The sequence below is a fragment of the Coregonus lavaretus genome (genome assembly GCF_964263955.1).
Source record: "Coregonus lavaretus genome assembly, chromosome: 10".
In the NCBI taxonomy this organism is placed as follows: domain Eukaryota; kingdom Metazoa; phylum Chordata; class Actinopteri; order Salmoniformes; family Salmonidae; genus Coregonus; species Coregonus lavaretus.
Genome location: NC_139997.1, coordinates 50,433,167 through 50,448,966, shown reverse-complemented (window position 1 = coordinate 50,448,966; position 15,800 = coordinate 50,433,167). Strand labels below are relative to the sequence as shown.

Below are 15,800 nucleotides of genomic sequence, written 5' to 3'. Positions count from 1 at the left end.
ACCACATCGATGTGGAAGCACCTGCTTTTAATATACTTTGTATACATAATTTACTCAAGGGTTTCCTTTATTTTGGCATTTACCTGTATATCTCTCACTTACATATCTAATCATAGAATAACAAGTTTAACATTATGTTTTTACTTTTCTTATGACCATGTTCAGATGGTGCTTTACCAAGACAAGCAGTATTTTACAAGGTCCCTCATTTTTGCTTTGTATTTGGACGGTTTTGGATTTAAATAGATATTCCTTTAGTTACAGTAGGTACCTTTTTTCTCCCAAAACCTATTTTATTATCTCTGACAATTACCACCTTTATATTCTGTATCTTTCCTTAACTTTCCATCTTCAGATAACAGTTTGTGTAAGTATCTGTATCTCACTCTCTTTCTGTGTTTTGTAAGCCTAGTACGTTCTCTTTGTGTGCATTGTGAAATAGCTGAGCATGCTTACTGTTTGTGTTTCCGTCTGCTGTTACCTGGTTGTGATTTTAAAAAATGTTCCTCCAAACTTTGAACTCACTGTGTCTTTCCATTATCATAGGCCCCCAGTAGCCTCTTAGATGCCTTGGAGCAGCATTTGGCTTCTTTAGAAGGGAAGAAGGTGAAAGATTCAACAGCAGCCAGCAGGTAGGCCTTTTCCCTTCCCTTTGCTCACTGCCAACTCCCAGTACAATGCAGTCCACTCAGACAAAGCCTGTTTGCTCAGACACCACATTTAGCAAGTGGGTTTGAGTTGGAGCTGACGTGTTTGTTGGTGGGCAGCAATCCCAACAATATGTTTTGTTACTGTGGTCCGATGTATGCTTTTCATTTGTGTTTTGCCAGTTGTTTCCTTGAAAATATTGACAAATGCACCGGGAGCTACAGTTGCAGTGTTTTTATCTTCAATCTATGCAAGTCCTATATTGTTAATAATATCAGGGGCATTAGATTTTTGTTTCTTTTTTGTGTCTTTTGAATGCACTATAATTATGTGCACTGACCATCAGTGCTCATACAGGTTTTCTGTTTAGTGTATTATAAAATGGAACTATCCCACTCAAGCAGAAATCCTTTCTATGTTATGCCAACCTCCTGTTTAGTATTGTAGCCCTCAACTATCAAAGTGCAGTTGTAAAAATATGCACCACTTTCTATTACTGAGCTTGTAGAACTCTGCTAATGCCAGCACAGCACTTTTGACAATTTCCCCCCCCCACTAACTGACCCCTGTCTCTCTCTCGCTTCCTCTTTTTCTGTCCATCAAGGGCTAGCACACTCTCCAACGCCGTCTCCTCTCTGGCCAACACGGGCATATCTTTCACCAAAGTGGACGAGAGGGAAAAACAGGCAGCTCTGGAGGAAGAGCAGGCTCGCCTAAAAGCGCTGAAGGTACATTTTCCTTCTAGTGCCCTCGCTCTCTCTGCTTATTGCCCTACTGGGTTTAATCTGTTCTGGCTTTTCAGCATTTTGGGATCTTTTTTTTAGCTCATAGGTTGTTCTCATGAGGTCATCAGTCATTGCCTGATGATTCCAGTGACTCCCTACCGCCATTTAAATTAAGTTAAAAATTAACATTTTCAGAGCTTGTATTTTAATTGATCTGGCCAGTATACTGTAGGTAGGCCTGGGTGTTCGGTTTTGTTGAATTTGTCCTGTTCCACTTAGGAGCATCGTCTAAAGGAACTCCAGAAGGGGCCTTCTTTCTCTGCCACCACGGCTGCCTCCCCTATGTCCATGGACGGAGGGACCATCAACACAGCACCGGCCATCGACCTCTTCTCCACGCCCAGCTTCACAAACAGGTGAGAGCACCCATTCTATCCTAGCCCTTAGCCATATCCATGCCACACATGGCTGTCTCAGTCACCAGATCTCAACCCAATGGAACTCTTATGGGAGATTCTGGAGTGGTGCCTGAGACAGCGTTTTCCACCACCATCAACAAAACCCCAAATGATGGAATTTCTCCTGGAAGAATGGTGTAGCATCCCTCCGATAAAGTTCCAGACACTTGTAGAATCTATGCCAAGGTGCATCGAAGCTGTACTGGCTCGTGGTTGCCCAACGCCCTACTAAGACACTATGTTGGTGTTTCCTTCATTTTGGCAGTTATCTGTAGTGGTTTTATGTACCCATGTCTACTATTGTAATTACATTCTGTTAAGTACACATCAACATTCCAGCGCACACGCACATTAATGTAAAAGTGGCGGAGTTGGCCGAAATACTAGGTTACATGCATAGTGCCCAGGCACTGATATAATTATAGCTCCTTGTGGAGTTTATGGTTATGTCCCAAATGGCACCCTATTCCCTATAAAGTACACTACCTTTGACGAGAGCCCTATAGGGAATAGTATCTTATGTTTATATTTGCTTACCCATTCAGTTGTTTCAGATCTTTGAGTGGGGAATTAATAATAGCCTAGTGGTTGAGGTTGTTGAATTTAGACTGGGCAAACCTCCCCCTCATTCCACACTAGCAAGCCACTGCTCAGTAGCTCAGGGCCTATTCCTAGAGAAGCCAGACTAGACAGTCAGTGCTATGTAACCATAGAGCCAAACACTATTAATAGGCCTGCCCATCTATTCTTACACGCTCCTTCCTGTGCCTTTGCCCACCTAATGAAACTGATGCCAGTGGAACGCATCTGTAGTGCCACAGCTGCACGAATGTCAATGTACTTCTCAAAAATAATCTCATGCATAAATGTAAGCATTAAAAATAAGAATTATTCAATTGTAGCTCCAACGTAAAGGTGAATGGCAAGGGTGCTGTTGCTTAACTGCACGGCTAGAACGTATTGCATTCCCATGTTAGAAGCAGATCATGGTAGCTGTTCAAGGAGCCTTTCTGGCTGTACAGAGGGTATTGATTGCATGTGACTTTCAGAGAGACCACCGTTTCTCCCACTCGACTGCTTAAAAATGACTGCAGAGTTTGTCTTCAGTGTGTGTGCTTAAAATGTTTGGGATTGTTTTAACCCTTTTTTTTGTAGGTGAGGGGTGGGAGTAAGGAATAGGTAGAAAGTTTCCCCCCCCCCCCCCCCCCATCCTCTGCTAGATACAACTTCTACCTTGAGCGTTATGAAAACCTTTTGAAAAGGCTACGGTAGAGTTTGGGGTTTTGCTTTTGGGAGACTGTGTCTTTTTGTCTTTTCTACTTCTCTTCCTCCTCCCCACTCAAGCACTTCCAAGGCGGCGAGCGACCTGCTGGACTTGCAGCCTGCGTTTCAGCAGCAGGCACTGCCCATCTCCAGTGGCCTACCGACAGCCAACACATGGGGAGGTGAGAGCTCCCGTCACACCGTGGATGCCTGTTTTACACCCCTTATTGACTCTACATACATACAGACACACACACACTCTTTCATTGTATTTCTCTGGGTAAACTAATGTGATAGGCCTGTACAAATGTCATAGTGGATACATGTCCAAGCAAGCCTGTGCCTACTTAAACAGCTTATTAACTTAAGTTTGCTGGTGGGGGATATACAGTGGCTTGCGAAAGTATTCACCCCCCCTTGGCATTTTTCCTATTTTGTTGCCTTACAACCTGGAATTAACCAGATTTTTTTGGGGGGGGTTTGTATCATTTGATTTACACAACATGCCTACCACTTTGAAGATTCGAAATAAGACAAAAAAACAGAACTTGAGCGTGCATAACTATTCACCCCCCCCCCCCCAAAGTCAGTACTTTGTAGAGCCACCTTTTGAAGTAATTACAGCTGCAAGTCTCTTGGGGTATGTCTCTATAAGCTTGGCACATCTAGCCACTGGGATATTTGCCCATTCTTCAAGGCAAAACTGCTCCAGCTCCTTCAGGTTGGATGGGTTCCACTGGTGTACAGCAATCTTTAAATGATACCACAGATTCTCAATTGGATTGAGATCTGGGCTTTGACTAGGCCATTCCAAGACATTTAAATGTGTCCCCTTAAACCACTCGAGTGTTGCTTTAGCAGTATGCTTAGGGTCATTGTCCTGCTGGAAGGTGAACCTCTGTCCCAGTCTCAAATCTCTGGAAGACTGAAACAGGTTTCCCTCAAGAACTTCTCTATATTTAGCGCCATCCATCATTCCTTCAATTCTGACCAGTTTCCCAGTCCCTGCCGATGGAAAAACATCCCCACAGCATGATGCTGCCACCACCATGCTTCACTGTGGGGATGGTGTTCTCGGGGTGATGAGAGGTGTTGGGTTTGCGCCAGACATAGCGTTTTCCTTGATGGCCAAAAAGCTCAATTTTAGTCTCATCTGACCAGAGTACCTTCTTCCATATGTTTGGGGAGTCTCCCACTTGCCTTTTGGCGAACACCAAACGTGTTTGCTTATTTTTTTCTTTAAGCAATGGCTTTTTTCTGGCCACTCTTCCGTAAAGCCCAGCTCTGTGGAGTGTACGGCTTTAGGTGGTCCTATGGACAGATACTCCAATCTCTGCTGTGGAGCTTTGCAGCTCCTTCAGGGTTATCTTTGGTCTCTTTGTTGCCTCTCTGATTAATGCCTTCCTTGCCTGGTCCGTGAGTTTTGGTGGGTGGCCCTCTCTTGGCAGGTTTGTTGTGGTGCCATATTCTTTCAATTTTTTAATAATGGATTTAATGGTGCTCCGTGGGATGTTCAAAGTTAATGATATTTTTTTATAACCCAACCCTGATCTGTACTTCTCCACAACTTTGTCCCTGACCTGTTTGGTCTTTATGGTGCCGCTTGCTTGGTGGTGCCCCTTGCTTGGTGGTGCCCCTTGCTTAGTGGTGTTGCAGACTCTGGGGCCTTTCAGAACAGTTGTATGCATGGTAATTGGTTGCACCAGATCTTTAGGGTCTTCATAGCAAAGGGGGTGAATACATATGCACGCACCGCTTTTCCGTTATTTATTTCATTCCACTTCACCAATTTGGACTATTTTGTGTATGTCCATTACATGAAATCCAAATAAAAATCCATTTAAATTACAGATTGTAATGCAACAAAATAGGAAAAACGCCAAGGGGGATGAATACTTTTGCAAGGTACTGTAACTTGTGTATTTGACCTAACTCCTGAAAGCTATTGGTGAACTTGAATTAGAAATTGGGTGGTAAGGCCGCTCTCTTAATATCAGCTAAAGTCGATCAACAGTTAAATCACAGTTAGGTAGTTTGCTAGACAAACTGTCAGCAACTCTGGCCCATTTGTATCATGACTGTAAACTTATTTATTCATAGTATTATTCAAGTTATTAATTTACCTGATTGCTATGACACCTTTTGTCCTTCATTCATTACATTTTAGTCATTTAGCAGACGCTCTTATCCAGAGCGACTTACAGTTAGTGAGTGCATACATTTTCATACTGGCCGCCCGTGGGAAACGAACCCACAACCCTGGCGTCGCAAGCACCATGCTCTACCAACTGAGCTACAGGGGAGCTAGACTTGACTGTTCCGGTTGTCATTCATGGCATTGGTATTTAAACTTCATGACGGAGGTGCCAAATTAAGAGGCACCTTTATCTTGAGTGCCTTGTAATGTTGTGTGTGCTTTGGAATTCAGGGTCTTGTGTCAATGGAAAGTAAATAATGATAAGGTTGAAATGATTAGATACAAACCAACCTAACTGTGTTTGTCTTTTCACTTACAAATACACCAAGTTTGGTGTCCCTCAACTAAAAACATTGTTCTTTGTTGTGTTTTATTCTAATACTGTAGTCATTGAGGGAGTGGTGGTTCTCTCATACTGTGACATACAGTGTGAATTTACTGTTACTTTTTGCCGGTCCTGCAAAGTTCCAGGTTTTTATAGTTTTATCAAGTATACTTTTTAAAAACCTTTACAACAAATGTGCTGCATTGGTTCAATTTTAATATTTGGTTTCCAGATGTACTTGTCAGAAGAACTAGTGGATACCATTTGTATGTTTCTGTGTCTAGTATGAAGGAAGTTAGAGGTACTTTCGCAAGCCAATGCTAACTAGCGTTAGCGCAATGACTGGAAGTCTATACCCATAGACTTCCAGTCATTGAACTAATGCTAGTTAGGACTGGTTCGCGGAAGTACCTCTAACTTCCTTTATACTGGACACAGAGACATAAATATGGTATCCACAAGTTCATCTGACTCTGGGGAAGTAGATAAAGGGCCTCTGCCAAAATCCCGACGTGTCCCTTTTAAGGCGCTGTCTTTGTTTCATGTCAAGTCAACATTTTGGACTGGTGCACATGTTTAGTATATAGCCTTTGGTGTAAACACACTATGGGGTTAGATGCATGTGATGAAAGAACCTGCTTCATGTCATATTGCTTGCTATAGCTTAGATACAATTATTGTGACTCTGGGTGACAACATAAGGCTGTTTTATCTCCTTGCAATGATACTTTGAGTATTTGTGATACGAAAACTCACAGTTCATGAAGAATTCTGGCATGGGATTTATGTTCTGCCGCACCCTGTGTTGTGTTTCTGCACGCTTCGTTTAACCTGACTCATCGTCCTCTACTAACATCTCCCGGTTCTCTTCTTCTGTTTGTTCCCTTTGCCTGTGTAGATCCTTTCATTTCTACAGAAGCTGTCTACGACTCCATTCCAAACTTTAACCCTTTCCTATCACACCCTGTTGTTGATGCTGTCCACCTACCTGTTGAATCTTCCGATGGTGTTAGTTCTAGGACACCCAGTCATGAAATGTTTGGTGGTAAACAAAATTTTTCTTTATTTCTCTATTATGGTGGCGTTGTCAAATTGTGCCCATTGTCATATTCAGCCTGCATGCACCATTATGCCCTCTTTCTCCTAGTATTTCCAACTCAAGCTGTGTGGGTGCATGTGATTGTGTTTACATACGGTATGTGATGTAGTGGTTTGATGTGCTGGCGCTACCAACGTTCTTTCAGGAATCCGGTGCTTATCGGAGACATTGTAGATCCTTGGTATTCCAAATAAGGAAAGGTGAAAGCATCTCCCATAAATGACCTCACCAACAATGTTTTAAGTTCATGGTGCTCTTTTATTTTTAAAAAGCTGATGCATTTCGACCGTGTGGTCTTTGTCAATTGCTAGCACCATTACCTAAAACCCTTACAGTATATTATTTGCTTTGGTTTGACTGTGTGCCATGATGACACAATATTTACATTCACTCTGTTTCCTTACCCATGTATGTTCATAGCATATAATGTAACATAAGACTTCTGTCACTTGTTTTTGAATTTTTAAAGTGATAAGGAAAACAATCACATTGTTGCTTGAATTTTATATTTATTTTGTATTATATTTTTGATTCTCCAGATCATTACAATCCCTTTATTGATTCAAGCACCTCCATTGCATCTGATCATGAGCACACAGTGCGGATAGAGCAGTTTATCTCAGGTACTATGATGGGGAATCCAACTGACCTATGTTTTCTGGAAACATAGGACCCTGAACCTACGCCGGGTTCATGTTTGCTCTAGTCTACTTGCTTTCCTGATTGCCGTTTGCTTTTAGTGCTAGTGTTTTGCGTTTGGCTTTTTGAAGAATTCCTTCCTTTTCACAAACTGCTCTGCTAGATTTTACTTTTCAATTTTGACTATCTTCTTCTGCACGTACTTTTCTGGAACTATACTTTTCATTCATCTTGTTTCTCAACGTGCCTTCTAAAACCCCCTCTGTTTGCTGTCCATTCCTCCTGCTTGGCTCTGGTTGTGTGTCAGACTCCTTCTGTGGGCCAGCATCTTACCCTACCACTCCTCTCTTTCAATCTGAGCCCCCCGCTGTAGCAGGTCTATTTGGAGGTAAGTACCTGGGGCTTGCCATTCCTACTGTCCCCTTGTCTTATCTCTGGCCCGAAAAGAAAACTTGGGTGTACAGAATAGATTTGAATGGACAAGAAGGGTGTCCGCAAGATGGCTGAAGATGGTGGAACCATCATACTTAAGTTAACAAGTGAAAGAAATACTTCCATTTTGCACCAGAAAGCTTAATGGCTTGATTAATGCCTCAACTAATATCAGCCCCCAACCCTCTTCTGCTTCCTTTGACCCAGGGTTCTCAGCATCTCCCACCCCGCAGCCTCAGACCGCCAGAGGCCTTAATGTCGACTTTGACTCTGTGTTTGGTAACAACGTGGACTCTGCTGGTAAAGATCACACATCCCCCTACCTCTCCCAACTCCCTATCCCTCTCATCACATGCACAAGCTCCACATAGAAGTTACCCTTCGGCACAGCTCAAGGATCAGCTTACCCTCTCCTAATTCGAACCTTAACCATCAGGGGGGAATCACAAAGCTGAACTTAGAACAGTGTCTAGGGGCAACATAATGCTTCTCCCATGGGCGCCACATCCACTCTGCTGCCCACTGGGTCCAACTCGCCTCATGACTGGTGGCAACTCACCTCATGGGCCATCGCAGTGCTTGGGGATTGGATGTTTTGGAAATTACTTCAAAATAATTGCAGCGAGTGCTTGATCAATGATTGAGAAAATTTACCACCATGAAATATGGGCATGAATGATTTGCTTCAAAGTTTTCCAAAATAAGTACCGGTATTCATGATTATGTTAGATATTTTTTTGGTGCTATTTTGGATGGGAAAGCACAGACTTCCCTCAGGGATTCACATGCACTATTTTCAATTACTTGTCCGTCATTCGAGACATGGCGGGTTTCAGAACTGGCAAGGTCTGCTATAGTGCCTTTTGAGCTTCTTTAGCTAGCACTTCTTGAAGTCTTTCACTGCCGGGGCCTGCAACATGGCAGTTTGTCATGAATAGAACCCAAAGACTCAGGGTACTGCTTTCCTCAGCATTACACTGTAACATAACACAACAAAACTATATTTTGGTATTTGTTTCATTCATATTGATATAGTCCCAGAATGTTTTGCATGTCAGCAATCAAGTTTTCAAGATGTATAACTTTCAAAATACAGCCAGTATTAGTACTTGGTCCATTTTTATTACAACTGTCTCCAAGATAAAGCACTTTCTGGAAATCAAAAACATTCCATGATACATCATAGGATGTAAAATGCATGATTTTTACGTTTTTTAGTATATTATTCCTTTAAAGTCCAGCTAGTCATTTTATTCCTCCATCACATTGTCTAATCTTGCATGATCTTTAAGGAAAATGGAAGAGCTTAGGAAATTAGTATTGGCACTATTTCAATCTCTCTCAATATAGCCTACTGCCCCTGAGTAGTTATGCCTATGGAGTCATAAGCACGTCACCGATGGGTGCATTTGGCAGCAAAGTGCCTTTTGGTGCTCAATAAAGTTTTAGTGAAGAGAATGTACACATGAATGTAATGTGTGGATTTTGGGGCGCTTCGCTCACAATCTCACCAATGTTTTGTTTCTCTCCCTTGTTCATTGGGTGAACACACACTTTGGCCCTTGGCTTTTGCATGGCATATGCATGACTGGGTGAGTTGACTACATACTCCTTAGTCCTGGTCAGCCAGCAACTTCATTGTAATTTTCACATGCGACACCTGCTTCCCATTTTGCTCACGTTAACCAACATCCTCTTACCTGTTTCGTCTCTGGTGTTGTGTGTTGTTGTTGTGTGTCGTCTGTGGCGTTCTTTTACTACCTTGTTTTTACTCTCCTACCCTCCACCCTGCCCCCTTTTTTCTTTTAAAACAATGTTTTAGGTGGCATCCTCATACCCACAGTGGCCTCCTCGCCCAGCCAGGTGCTAACCCCCTGCGGGCAGCAGCCTGGGAAGCTTGTGTCTGATGACCTGGACTCGTCCTTGGCCAACCTTGTGGGCAGTATGTATCATTAACATGCTTCTTAGACCTTTCTCCCACTTTACTATACTGGTCCACTGCATATGTGCTATTGATGGATACTCAACATTTTTAGCTGACCAGCTTCCAGATGAAGTGTCACATGCCAGCTTTATTGGACACTGTCAAGTCAGTGGCTCTATGCACTCAACTGACAATGCATTCTCTTTCCTTTTCAGATTTGGGAATTGGCAATGGTGTGGCAAAAAAGTAAGAATGCAATGATAACTAAACTGGAATCACTTTTTTTTACATTTTAGTCATTTAGCAGACACTCTTATCTAGAGTGACTTACAGTTAGTGAGTGCATACATTTTCATACTGGCCCCCTGTGGGAAACGAACCCACAACCCTGGCGTTGCAAGCGCCATGCTCTACCAACTGAGCTACAGGGAACTTTTATTTACCATACTGATGTGGCAGTTAAATGAAAATAATTAACATTTCAAATATTTATTTAGTGATATTCATTGGAGTCAGCCTGGTGAGAAGAAGTTGACAGGTGGAAACAATTGGCAACCAAAGACTGCTCCCTCTACCACATGGAACCCTGCCACCATGGTAGGTTTGTTCAGTATAAGTCTTAACTATAGTTTCTAAAGTTCTGATAAATTTTTTTGAATGCATTGATCAATATAAATTATACGATTTATGAAAGGAAATGTGCCATTATCTCATCTGCTTTTGGAATTGTTTATTCAACCCAAACGCTGCTTGGTTTAAGTTCCTGGTGCATACGGATCATATGGACAGAAAGCACCAACTGCCTTTGTTAGTGTGTGTGTTTGTTTTTACTGTGTGAACTAAACTTGTATTTTTTTTATTCTTACAATATTTTCTAATCTCCGTCTCAAATGTCTGCTGCATTGTATAATTGTTCTCCTGGGGAAAAAATACAGAACGGAATGCATTTCCCACAATACGTAAGTCTCAATGGTTGTAACATTTCTTGCTCTTTGACCAAAGCTGGCATGCCTGGTATTAATCCCACACATTCACCCAGCCAAGCGTTCTCTCTGACTTGTGGGCCAAGAGGCCTGGGTCACTCATCACCCACCCTGCGGTCTGCACCGTGGGCGCCTTACGACCTGCTGACTTCAATCTAACACAGATGCGACTGCATGTTCTGTCATGACTGACCTCTCCTCCTCAGCTCAGCCCTTTGTTCTCGAAAGGCTGGTTTATACTAGGTCTAACGACATGTCTCTAGACTATAAGAATACGTCCATGGACAGTCGTTACACCTAGTGAAATTTTTTATAATCCTTTGCCGTCTTTTTTATTGAACTTGTGGTCACACCTTACTCAGAGCCTGCATTATGAGGGTGATAATGACCTGTATAATAATGACAACTGTTATGACATCATGACAGTCATAACATGACAATATAGTTTAGTAGGGTGACTCTATCTGAATTTCTACAATAAGAACGCACGTTTTGCTACTGTGTGCCCTTCACGTATGTGTTGAGGGTGGTGGTGTTAACCACTAGACCACCCCAACTCTGTAAAAGTTAGCAAGGTCTGTTTCCATAAGCTGATCTCGCCTGTTCACAACACTTTCAAATGTCATTATTAAGACGGTGTAATCCAAGCTCATGACTGAAGGTTCAAGTGAAGGGTTTCCATAAATGTTTTGTGAGTGGGTATAGTGTTCCATAAGAATGTTAAATAAGCATTCTTTAAAAAAATAAAAATAGCCTAGTCAGCTATTATCAAGTGTCCACTGTTAAGGAAATATGCCGAAAGACCATGCTATCGTTGTCTATTGATACTGTTGAGGCCAATGGGAGGAAGGATGAGAAACTGGGGTAGGATCTTGGGTAGCTGTATGATCTATAACTAACATGTTTTATGCTATGTTTTAACCAGATATTACTTTGCTGTAAGGCATCTCCTAGATTTTCCCTCGCGGTTATTTCTTCTGAACAGTGTGCAAAACAGCATGTTGGCTGGGAGCCTATCCAGCACAGTGTCAAAGCTGGCTAGCGAGACCTACCACGATTTGATTATTATTGCAAAGCGACTTTGCTCATGATTTGCATAAAGTTCAACCTTGCGCAACTCTGATAGCATCACCAACAGTCAAGTCTCCGCACATCACCTCCTTTCATTGAAAATTACTGATTTTCCGTTTGGTCATTATAAATAGTATCTGGTGAAAACCCAGAGTTAAGATTTGCCACATTCTAACTGATAATTCAGTGGCAGGTTAATGGTAGTAAAATCAATGACAAAAAAAGTCAATGTTTTTTCATTACGGTGGTTACCCTGGTCACCGAGAATAATGACACTCACCTTTTCTAGCCGTTGAAAGCGGCCATTGTTTTGAAGGGAAATACAGATTTAAAAAAATTGTCGCTGTCTTGTTGGATGTTTGGATGTTCAGTCTCCCTGATACTTGACATCCCCCCAAAAAAAACTGCTGTACACCAATATTTGTAAGCGTTATGTTTGATTGAGATGGCCTTGTAAGATGTAAACCTTTGGGCTACTCAATCAAAACTGGTTTCCAAAAGTTTGTGTTAGGAAAACGCAGATACTTCAAATAATGTTTTAAGCAACATAAACTTTAGTTTTTTCGCCTCACCCTGAACACTTTCTGATGAGTCCTTTGAATCAGAACTTTACTGCCATGCAACAAAGTGGTTGCTAGGAATGGTTTCTGTCCCATTGAATTGACTGTGATTTACGCTAAACCTTCCACAGTGGACTCCGTGGCCTGAAATCTCATTGTGTTTAGTGTTGTTGTCAAATGTCAGAAGGGGCTGGGCTATGATGACTAATGCAGAGGTAGAGTAGCAGGGAGTGAGCTTCTCCAGAACCTGATATTTACCTCCATATTTTCCTATTCAAGTCTGCAATCGTTTTGCATGGCCGATATTGTCTGCCGAGTATGCTTTTATGCAAAGCATTTGATCAATGTGAGAAGTTGAAAAATGGCTGTTGGACTATCGAAACAAGTGCTGACTATGTAATGAAACCCACATTTATGTTTTATATACGTCCACTTGTTCATTCTTTCCGTTTTTCAATGGCTTGATTTGCTAATTAAATATTTCCTTCCTGAGGGTGCCTTTTCATGCAACTGAATGGCCTGTGATGTTGAAACAAATCGGGGTTTGTTACTACACTGAGGGCTGTTTGAGAGTCTAGCAGTTTCTCTATAAAAGCCCCCCTTCTCTGTCTTTTTCAGAAGAGCAGCTCTGCACCTGCAAGTAACAGCTTCTTGCTTCAGGGCTCTCTCTCTCACCCTAACACACACTGTAAGGGTAAACTAGGGGGAATAAGGACAGGCATGCCAAATGTTTCCCAGATGTGCCATTAGTCTTGCCAAAGTGGAAGCAGGCAGGCAATGTGACTGAAGTGTTGCATGTGAATGGGACAATTGTAGCTTGTCTGAGAGATGAACAAAGACAACTTTGTTCAGGTGGGTTGTTTCTGGAGAGGCGGGAACTATACGGACCAAATTGACTAAGCATTTGCACCTGTTATTTTGCAAAAGTGATTAATGAACTAAATAAACATGAATATAAAACTGTCGTTATTTACACTTAGTTATATGCTAACTTTGCGTGAAAGTGACTGAGTGTCCTGGTTTATTGTGTGATCATCTTTGCTTGTCATCACAGGCACCATCTGTCATGGCCTTCCCTGCAACGACGCCGACGGGAATGATGGCATATGGAATGGTAAGTATTTTTTTTTTTTGGGGGGGGGGGGGGGTGAGATCTTATTTTCAAGCTAATGCAGCCATGCCTCGGAACCTTAAAAAAAAAAAATATAGATATAGATAGACAGACACACACATTTAGCTCTGGTTCACTCCAGGGCTCGGGTTCATAAAACGTCTCATTGTAGGATCAGTTTTGCCTTTTAGATTATAAGGAATGGACAGAGGGGGCCTGATCCTAGACACTTTATGAATACAGATCTTCCGATGCAAAGGTGCCCATCCCTATGCTTTCAAAGTGGCCACAGGGCCAACTCCTTGCAATGATCAAAATGTTAAATTTCACCAGCATAAACTGTGTACAAAACATTACGAGCACCTGCTCTTTCCATGACAGACTGACCAGGTGAATCCAGGTGACAGCTATGATCCCTTATTGATGTCACTTGTTAAATCCACTTTAATCAGTGTAGATGAAGGTGAGGAGATAGGTTAAAGAAGGATTTTTAAGCCTTGAGACATAGATTGTTTGTTTGTGTGCCATTCAGAGGGTGAAGATTTAAGTGCCTTTGAACGGAGTATGGTAGTAGGTGCCAGGCGCACCGGTTTGAGTGTGTCAAGAACTGCAACGCTGCTGGGTTTTTCAGGCTCAACAGTTTCCTGTGTGTATCAAGAATGGTCCACCACCCAAAGGACATCCAGCCAACTTGACACAACTGTGGGAAATATTGGCGTCAACATGGGCCAGCCTCCCTGTGGAACACTTTCGACACCTTGTAGAGTCCATGCCCCAACGAATTGAGGCTGTTCGAAGGGCAAAAGGGGGTGTAACTCCATATTTGGAAGGTGTTCCTAATCAAATCAAATTGGTCACATACACATATTTAGCAGATGTTATTGCGGGTGTAGTGAAATGCTTGTGTTCCTAGCTCCAACAGTGCAGTAGTATCTAACAATTCACCACAATACACACAAATCTAAAATAATGGAATTAAGAAATATATAAATATTAGGACGAGCAATGTCGGAGTGGCATTGACTAAAATACAGTAGAATAGAATACAGTATATACATGTGAGATGAGTAAAGCAATATGTAAACATTATTAAAGTGACAAGTGATTCCATGTCTATGTATATAGGGCAGCAGCCTCTAAGGTGCAGGGTTGAGTAACCGGGTGGTAGCCGGCTAGTGATGGCTATTTAACAGTCTGATGGCCTTGAGATAGAATATGTTTTTCAGTCTCTCGGTCCCAACTTTGATGCACCTGTACTGACCTCGCCTTCTGGATGATGGTGGGGTGAACAGGCCATGGCTCGGGTGGTTGATGTCCTTGATGATCTTTTTGGCCTTCCTGTGACATTGGGTGCTGTAGGTGTCCTGGAGGGCAGGCAGTGTGCCCCCGGTGATGCGTTGGGCAGACCGTACCCCTCTCTGGAGAGCCCTGCGGTTGCGGGTGGTGCAGTTGCCGTACCAGGCGGTGATATAGCCCGACAGGATGCTCTCAATTGTGCATCTGTAAAATTTTGTGAGGGTCTTAGAGGCCAAGCCGAATTTCTTCAGCCTCCTGAGGTTGAAGAGGCGCTATTGCACCTTCTTCACCACACTGTGTGGGTGGACCATTTCAGATTGTCAGTCATGTGTACGCCGAGGAACTTGAAGCTTTCCGCCTTCACTGCGGTCCCATCGATGTGGATAGGGGTGTGCTCCCTTTGCTGTTTCCTGAGGTTCACGAACAGCTCCTTAGGTGGGTGGACGTAGAGGGCAGTGTGAGATAGCTGACACCGCCTGCCGGATTTTGACTGCAGCATGATGGGTTATGTAAAGACTACTCCCTGTTCTGACTCACTCAACTCCACCAGAGCTTAGCCGGGCTAGAATCCCCTGCCTGATGCCTCGTCTCCCTGGTTCATGTTCATTCGGCATCAAACGGACTGAAACGGGGAGGGACTACCTGGGCAAGTCATTTAGTGATGCGCGGGTTGACTCATAACCCGCAGTCCCACGGTTATATCTGAGGGGTGGATGGGGTTAAGGTCATTAAATATTGTGTGGCTGAAGGGCGGGTGGGTGGCGGGAGGTTGAATAAAGATAAACAATACTTTGCAAAATAATTATACATATAAGGATTTATTAATTTATATATTCTACATTGCGGTTTTTCTTGCATTCTTTTAGGCTTTCTGGTATTAGTGGATAAGCCTAAATTGCAGGGTTTAACTGTATGCGCGCCAAATTGTCTACACAGCCAATCGCCAAATAATGCTTTTGGGAACTGGCAGAAAAAACTATCAGTCCACGGAGGCAAAAAGGATATTGTTGAAATGTTTAATTCAATTAGACAAAAGCTGGAAAAGGAGAGTAAAAAATAAAGAGAAGGG

At 42.6% G+C, this 15,800-nt stretch overlaps 1 protein-coding gene across 6 annotated transcripts in view; it reads left to right on the top strand.

Moving 5' to 3' along the window:
- LOC311136519 (phosphatidylinositol-binding clathrin assembly protein-like) overlaps positions 1-15,800 on the top strand; it is a 54,750-nt gene that overhangs the window by 22,583 nt on the left and 16,367 nt on the right. For 2 of the 6 annotated variants that reach the window (XM_084170676.1, XM_084170677.1), the window contains 10 exons: positions 547-632; positions 1,253-1,376; positions 1,653-1,789; positions 3,176-3,276; positions 7,255-7,338; positions 7,994-8,086; positions 9,609-9,728; positions 9,926-9,956; positions 10,208-10,307; positions 13,379-13,438. In XM_084170676.1, the coding sequence (XP_084026802.1) occupies positions 547-632; positions 1,253-1,376; positions 1,653-1,789; positions 3,176-3,276; positions 7,255-7,338; positions 7,994-8,086; positions 9,609-9,728; positions 9,926-9,956; positions 10,208-10,307; positions 13,379-13,438 (936 nt within the window). Of the gene's footprint in view, positions 1-546; positions 633-1,252; positions 1,377-1,652; positions 1,790-3,175; positions 3,277-6,514; positions 6,662-7,254; positions 7,339-7,661; positions 7,743-7,993; positions 8,087-9,608; positions 9,729-9,925; positions 9,957-10,207; positions 10,308-13,378; positions 13,439-15,800 lie in introns of all 6 variants that reach the window. The other 4 variants (XM_084170681.1, XM_084170678.1, XM_084170680.1 and 1 more) reach the window with 4 other exon arrangements.